Below are 7,464 nucleotides of genomic sequence, written 5' to 3'. Positions count from 1 at the left end.
GTTTTCGCTAAAATACTTTTTTCATTGCACTAACCCATATTAATCCTTTCTGAATATTCTCAGCTTCGTTTGATGGTTTTTTCAATGGAAAAATGTTGAGAATAACCAGGCGTCTCCATTTCCATTTCCTCCTTTAACATTGTGTTATCGGTTGATGGTTAGAGCTCTAGTTTCCTAAATGCTTAACTTTTAATCCTTTCTGAGTATTCAGTATCACTGTCACTGCATCATATTTTTAATAGATTAATAATGAATGGAAATCAGTAACCTCCATTTCACACACACACCCATTTCACTCACAGTATCGGTACACGATTCGAGATCAAGTTCCAGTAATCAAAGTTGAAATGTTTTCAATTATTAAACTGCTAAAAAATCCTTCGTTAATAATATCAAAGCCATTGCAAATTGTTTTGTAATGAAAAAATGATAAGTAGGAGCGGCCCGGTGGCATGATGGTAGCGGAGCCGGTCTTCACACGAACGGACCGGACCAAATCCGATCCGGACCAATCCCCCGTAGCAAGGACTGACTATCCGGATACGTGGTAAAATAAGTCGAAACGGCCAGGCCGTTCTAACGTGACGATATAACTCAGACGATATTTCACGTGTTTTCACCAAAACCTTTATTTCGAGAGTCCTTGTTCTTGTGTGTTTGTGTGGTGTCAGGGTTGTTACACGGATTAGCGGATCATGTTAACTCGGTGGGTTTAGGTTTAGGAACGCGCGTTGATTTCTTTCGCATTGTGCGAACATCCTGGCCCCTCAGAACCTACGTTCTGACTCACTGGTATAGGAAGAAGGCACAGCTTTACAACAGGACGGATATAGTTACCGGAAGCAGTTTTCAATGTGACAACTCGCGTGACTCCATCAGCACCGGGATGAAGCTTGATGATTCTGCCGATGGGCCAATGGAACGGACTCGTAGATTCATCCTTCACCAGCACAAGTTGTCCGATCTCGATGCTCACTGGTGCCTTGAGCCATTTCGAACGAGGCTGCAGGATGCTTAGATATTCAGCGCTCCATCGTTTCCATATCTGCTGTAGAAGTTTCTGCACGACATGATAGCGTTTGAGTCGGTTCATTGTCACCTCCTCGTAGTTTTTATCAGGAACCGCCTTCAGATTGCCACCAACAAGGAAGTGTCCTGGAGTGAGTGGCTCTAGGTCTGACGGGTCGTCGCTGAGAGGTACCAATGGCCGTGAATTGAGACAACATTCAATTTGACAAAGCAATGTCTCCATGTCATCTTGAGGAAGGGTCGTTCTACCAAGCACACGTACAAAGTGCTTTTGCGCTGATCGTATTGCTGATTCCCACAATCCACCGAAATGGGAGGCCTTGGGTGGATTGAAATGCCAATGAATTCCTTGTGAAGAGCCTTCCTGAATTATACTTTCGCGATGTTGTTTTCCAGTCACTAATGCTCGTAACTCTTTTGATGCACCGATGAAGTTGCGTCCGTTGTCGCTATAAACTTCGTTACACAGTCCCCGTCGAGCGACAAATCGGCGAAAGGCCTGGATAAACTTTGCTGTTGTAAGGTCCAGAACCAACTCCAAGTGCACAGCCTTAGTTGCAAAACATATAAATACGGCTACAAATGCTTTACCAGGTGCAGCACGACGATGAATCGGAGCCAGCGTGATGGGACCCCAATAGTCTACCCCGACGATTGCGAACGGCCGACTTGGAGTGATGCGTGTACGCGGAAGTTCAGCCATAAACTGCTCTAGGAGGCGAGGACGAGCACGGCAACAAGTTACGCATTCATGGCAAATGCGTTTTGCTAGGGATCTGGCCCCGATGATCCAGTACCGTTGACGAAGAATTGTCAATAATAGCTGCGGTGCGGCATGCAAATGTTTTTCATGCAGGTGTCTTACTAATAAAATCGAAAGTGGATGAGATGAGGTCAGTAGAATTTGATGCTTGGCGTCGTATGGTTGGTTAGATCGTGAGAGACGTCCACCAATGCGGATAAAGTTGTCAACTGACAAGAATGGATGAAACCATTTAAGTCGAGAGCTTGCTGACACTGGTGATTTCTGGTTGAGCTGGCACCATTCCCTTTCGAAGATTTCCTTTTGTACAACTTGTAGAATTATTGATTCAGCATTCAAGATTTCGTCTGCGCAGAGAACTGAAGTATCAGTTGTAGAACGAAGATTTTTCACGAATCGTAAACAGTATGCCAATACTCGTAGCAATCTCTTGTAGTTCGAGAATCTGGAGATCAGATTATTCATGAACTCAACCTGTTCGTGATCAGCGCATCGGGCAGCCGGAGTTGAACTAATAGTAACGCGAGTTTCGATAGACACTTCTGGTGGTAGCTCGGATGACAATTGTGGTTTAGGCCACTGTTCTTGTTGAAACTGCAGCCATGGAGGGCCGTGCCACCATTGGTCACAATTGATCAGCTCTGTGGAAGTTAGTCCGCGAGATATGTGATCAGCTGGATTTTCTAGTCCGCTTACGTGACTCCATATACAGCTGCTCGTTGCCTGTTGTATCTTCGCTACACGGTTACTGACGAAGGTGTTCCATTTTGATGGTGATGCTTGAATCCAATGAAGTGCGACAGTACTGTCAAGCCAAAAATAGCTTTCAACATCGAGCCGCATAGCGTGCTGAACCGACTTATACAATTCGCTGGCCAAGAGGGCACTGCAAAGTTCCAATCGTGGAATGCTAAGCGTCTTTAGAGGTGCGACTCGTGATCTAGCGGCAATCAATGAGATTTTAATTGTACCTTCCTGGTTTATTGATCGAAGATATGCACAAGTGCCGTATGCGACTTGAGAGGCATCTGCAAAAATGTGTAGTTGGACGCTAGTAGAGTTTGGTAGTAAGACGCATCGTTCAATTTGCAGTGAGTTTAGTTGAGGCAGTTCTTGTTGGAAGGTTAACCATTGCTGCTTGTACTGTGGTGGGAGTTCAGTATCCCATTCCCAACAGGAACCATCACTTGCCTTAAGCGTCCAAAGCGATTGCATGAATATTTTTGCTTTGGTGACCACTGGTCCCACAAGACCTATGGGATCAAACAGACGAGCTATGTTGGAAAGAGCGGAACGTTTTGTAATAGGTTGGATCTCTGTCAGAGAATTTATACCGTATGTCATAGTGTCGTTTAAAGGATGCCAGCGCAAGCCAAGGGTTTTGATGACTTGATCTCGCTCGAAACAAAATGACTCTTCATCCGCTAACCTTTCTTTCGAGATGCTCTGACGCACCTCTTCGTTGTTTGTGGCCCATTTTCGCAACGAGAAACCACCTTTTTCGACAAGCGTTGATAATTGTTGTATGATTTCGGTTGCTTCTTCTACAGTGGGTGATCCGGTCACCAAATCATCAACATAAAAATCCCTTTTTAGCACTTGGGCTGCCTTAGGATACTCGATGCCTTCATCATCAGCAAGTTGCGAGAGTACTCGCGTTGCAAGATATGGAGCACTAGCAGTGCCATAGGTTACCGTACAAAGTTTGTAGGTGTGAAGCGGTTCGGAAGGTGAAGACTTCCAAACGATGAGTTGCAGAGATGTATCACAGTCATCGACGAGGATCTGACGATACATCATCTTGATGTCAGCAATTATCATGATTGGATGTGTCCGTGCACGCATGATGATGGTTCGGATGTCGTCTTGTATGGTAGGCCCTACCATCAACGCATCATTTAATGAGACTCCACTAGCCGTTTTGCACGATGCGTCGAAAACAACACGGAGTTTTGTCGTCGCAGAATCAACTCGCGTCACTGCGTGATGCGGAAGATAGTAGTACTGTTTTGTTTTGTCTTCATACTCCTTCTCTGAAATACGTTTCATGTGACCCAGTTTGCTGTACTCGTCGATGAACGAACAGTACCCCACACGTAGTTCATCATTTTGGAAGCGAGTTTGTAGCAGATGAAACCGACGGACAGCTGTATTGCGGTTAGCAACTAACTTGGCGAGAATGTCTGTCTTCACCGGTAGCCTAACTACATATCGCCCAGAGGAAGTACGAGTAACCGTGTTCCGAAAGTGTTCTTCACACGCGGATTGCTCGCTCGTCAGATGGCTCGTTGAGTCTTCTTCTATTTCCCAGAATCGTTCCATGAGTTCATGGACTTCATTGACGCTTGTCGAAGCATGGTGAACTGAAATAGAATTAAAGCATGACATGAGCGTACTTACGACTGGCCCAGCGACAATCCATCCAAGTTCGGAATTGACAAGAGTGGGTCGATCTTTTCCGAGATGAATACGTCCTGATGGCTTCATGATGTCGTAAAAGATTTCTGCTCCGATGAGGACGTCAATTCGATCACTGCGATGGAAATAAGGGTCAGCCAGGAAGATGTTGCTCGGTATGTTCCATTCTGAAGTGTCGATCGACGAAAAGGGAAGGTTTTCCGTGACCTTCGGTAAGACGTAGAGTTGAAGATCGGCGAAGTATCGCCCGATCCGCGAGCGAAGTGTCGCTCGTATTCTGTATTTTGTTGTTGTAGTCGTGGAACTGATACCCGATATTTTGAGGTTTGTTTTCTCCTTGCGTGATTTGAGTTGCTGGGCTAAGTTTTCAGTAATGAAGCAGGTGTCACTTCCCGAATCTAGCAGCGCTCGTGCGATGTGTTCTGTACCGTCGTCGTCAACGAGAATTACTGTGGCAGTGGCCATCAAAGTCATTTTCTGAAGCCCAGACGACGTACAGGTGATCGACTCGACGACCGACGACGTAGCTGATGTGGTCGGAGTATCAGGATCTCTTAAGGTTGGTGAATCAACGTGCTGTTGCAGCAAAGACGGACATAGCTGGGTGTGATGGCGTTTGCGGCATTTCTTGCAGGTGCTAGATGATTTGCATTCTCGAGCTCGATGTCCAGGACGCAAGCAGTTCAGACAGAGTTGGTGCTTTGTGACGAACTTTTCTTTTTCCTGTGAGGAAAGCTGAAAAAACTCAGTACACATGTATAGTGGATGGTGTTGAGAACAAAACGCACAATCTCTGTTGTTGGATATGTGAGTGGCGAGGGCACGATGTTTTGTTGGTTTTTCCACTGTTGGTGTTGACACTTCTTCCAACACACTAATACGTCTGTAGATGAACGCAACCAGATCAGTGTACGTTTCCACATCCTTTTCCGCAGCGTATTCCTTCCAACCTCGTTTCGTAGTCGAATCCAGTTGGTTGCTAAGCATGTGGATGAGCAGTGTGTCCCATTGAGCGGTAGGTTCACCCAATTCTTTTAAGGCACTTACGTTGGCTTCAAAGTTTTCTACCACTTTTCGAAGTTCACTGGACGATTCCTTTTTGAGCGCAGCATTTTCGAACAATGCATCCAACAGGAACTGTTTGACCTTCTTCGGCTCATTGTAGTGCTTCAAAAGTAGCTGCCATGCGACATTGTAGTTTTTTTCACAGATAGGAATGTTTTGAATGAGCCGTAGAGCTGAGCCGGATAATGATGTACGCAGATAGTACAACTTCTGTGTGCCTGAGTAGTGGGGAGAACCGTGTATCATTGAGGCAAATATTGAATGAAAATTCATCCAATCCTTTGGATTGCCGTCAAAACTGGGCAATTTCATGTCTGGTAGCTTCACTTTTGAGACGGTTAATACATTCTTTTCGTCCTTCTCAATGGAGCTCAACAGTCTACCTTCAGCCTGGTAATATGCTTCTTCGACCGTTTGCCGAACAGCAAAATGATCTTTCTCTTTGCCCTCATCGAGTACTAATAGCTCATCCTGTATGGTGATGAAACGTTCATACAGTTTTTTAAGGTTATCCCTACGTGCGCACACCTCTGTAGAAGATTTTGCGGCTCTTTCCGAAAATGACAATATCGCATTAATTGACTGCTGCACTGCATCCAGCTGAAGTTTCAGCGACTTGATTTTACGCGCTTCCGCCATTCCGTTTGCTTGTATATCCGGTTCGAAGGACCAAAAATGACGATATAACTCAGACGATATTTCACGTGTTTTCACCAAAACCTTTATTTCGAGAGTCCTTGTTCTTGTGTGTTTGTGTGGTGTCAGGGTTGTTACACGGATTAGCGGATCATGTTAACTCGGTGGGTTTAGGTTTAGGAACGCGCGTTGATTTCTTTCGCATTGTGCGAACATAACGAAACAAAAAAAAAAGATAAGCGACGACCAGGCGTCTCCATTGCACTTTTCATATTGAAACATTTTTTGGTATTATATTTAAATTACTTTCTCCATACCTTCATTTCAGACTCTTGTTCATCATTTAATGTTCAGTTCAAAAACATTATACTTTTAAATGTAATCCATGCGAAAACTTCCATATCTATGCTACGTTGAACAAAGCCTTCTCAATACAATGCCTTGCTGTAAATTAAATTTATCCCTTATTTTTTCCTACTAATTTACTTTGAAACACAAAATAAAACATTGTGAGTGTGTGTGTGTGTGTGTGTGTGTCTGATGGTGTGAAGTAAAATATATCCACCACATAAAACGGACGCCACACCAAAAGATATCACAGATGAACAAAACGATTTTCATATTTCATCATCAGATTGCCAATTGTGTTTTTATCTCTCTCTTTCTCTCTCTTTCACACACCCACTCTCTCGCTTCCTTTTGTTGCTGTAATCATTTGTTAACACGCACGTAACCGTGCTGGTAGTAAGTTGCCAGTCAATAGAACTAGTTGTAGCGCCCGTTATGCAAACTCGTCGCATCGCAGCGCCAATTTTTATGAGTTTCTTTTTGTCGACTGTTCCCGACTGTCTCGTACCCATCTCGTTCGACACTATCGGGTCGTTATAGTTTCGGTACGGTAGCCATGGTTTACCTATTCACCATACTGGGTGGGAGCGAACAACGGCACACAATGCTGCACACGCCGGGCACAAAGTTCCCACAGTAGTGGAGTAGTGTGTGTGTGTGAGTTTTTTTTATTATATTGTGCGGTAACACTGATAACGAGCAACATGTCCCCGTTTGCAGACAGTTTACCGCTTTCCCTCCATTTCAATTTGAGTAAGCCTTCCGCGCATCTTCCGCTCGCCGGTTTTTTTTTTGTGCTTCCACTGCCACTTGCCAACCGTCAGATCGGCGGACAGGCAGACAGGAAACTTGCAGCGTGCAGGGTAGGACAGTTGATACACCAGAGGGATGCGGACGAACGGACAAGGCTAGTGTCAGTATTTGCTTCCCATTTTCTTTCCCGCACGTGAAAGTTTTCGAACAATATAGAATTAAATAAATGTGACAATGAACGCGAGCATGCTTTCCGCTTCGGTTCAGTTGTACCGACGCTCGCCCATGTTCCCGCAACACCCCCAACTAGGGTTGTATCTTTTTATAATGTTAGTATGTCTGCTGCTTCTCGTGCTCGTTTTGCTCGTTGCTGATTGAGACGGGGCGAATGGTGCTGCATATTTTGTCTTGCAACGTATGCGATGACAAGCTCGATAGTGCTTGCAGAAATT

At 44.8% G+C, this 7,464-nt stretch overlaps 1 protein-coding gene across 1 annotated transcript; it reads right to left on the bottom strand.

The window, feature by feature from the left end:
- Nucleotides 1–718: 718 nt before the first annotated feature.
- Nucleotides 719–5,914, bottom strand: LOC128302936 (uncharacterized). Its single transcript, XM_053039788.1, has 3 exons — nt 4,264–5,914; nt 3,222–4,155; nt 719–1,274 (listed from the first exon to the last, which is right to left on the bottom strand). The coding sequence occupies exons 1-3, from the start codon at nt 5,912–5,914 to the stop codon at nt 719–721; spliced, it is 3,141 nt and encodes a 1,046-aa protein (XP_052895748.1).
- Between the last annotated feature and the right edge of the window lie 1,550 nt (nt 5,915–7,464).

Source organism: Anopheles moucheti, chromosome 3, assembly GCF_943734755.1.
Source record: "Anopheles moucheti chromosome 3, idAnoMoucSN_F20_07, whole genome shotgun sequence".
Lineage (NCBI taxonomy): Eukaryota > Metazoa > Arthropoda > Insecta > Diptera > Culicidae > Anopheles > Anopheles moucheti.
Note: the sequence above shows the minus strand (reverse complement) of the source record. Positions and strands in the feature narration are given on the sequence as shown.

What these genes read in the sequence shown, in the direction of transcription:
- LOC128302936 (XM_053039788.1), bottom strand. Translation starts at nt 5,914, where the DNA reads ATGGCGGAAGCGCGTAAAATCAAGTCGCTGAAACTTCAGCTGGATGCA. An exon ending in CATCATGAAGCCATCAGGAC is followed by an intron (nt 4,156 to 4,263) that starts GTATTCATCTCG and finishes ATTCTATTTCAG; the next exon opens with TTCACCATGCTTCGACAAGC. An exon ending in CAGAGCATCTCGAAAGAAAG is followed by an intron (nt 1,275 to 3,221) that starts GTTAGCGGATGA and finishes TGTGCTTGGTAG; the next exon opens with AACGACCCTTCCTCAAGATG.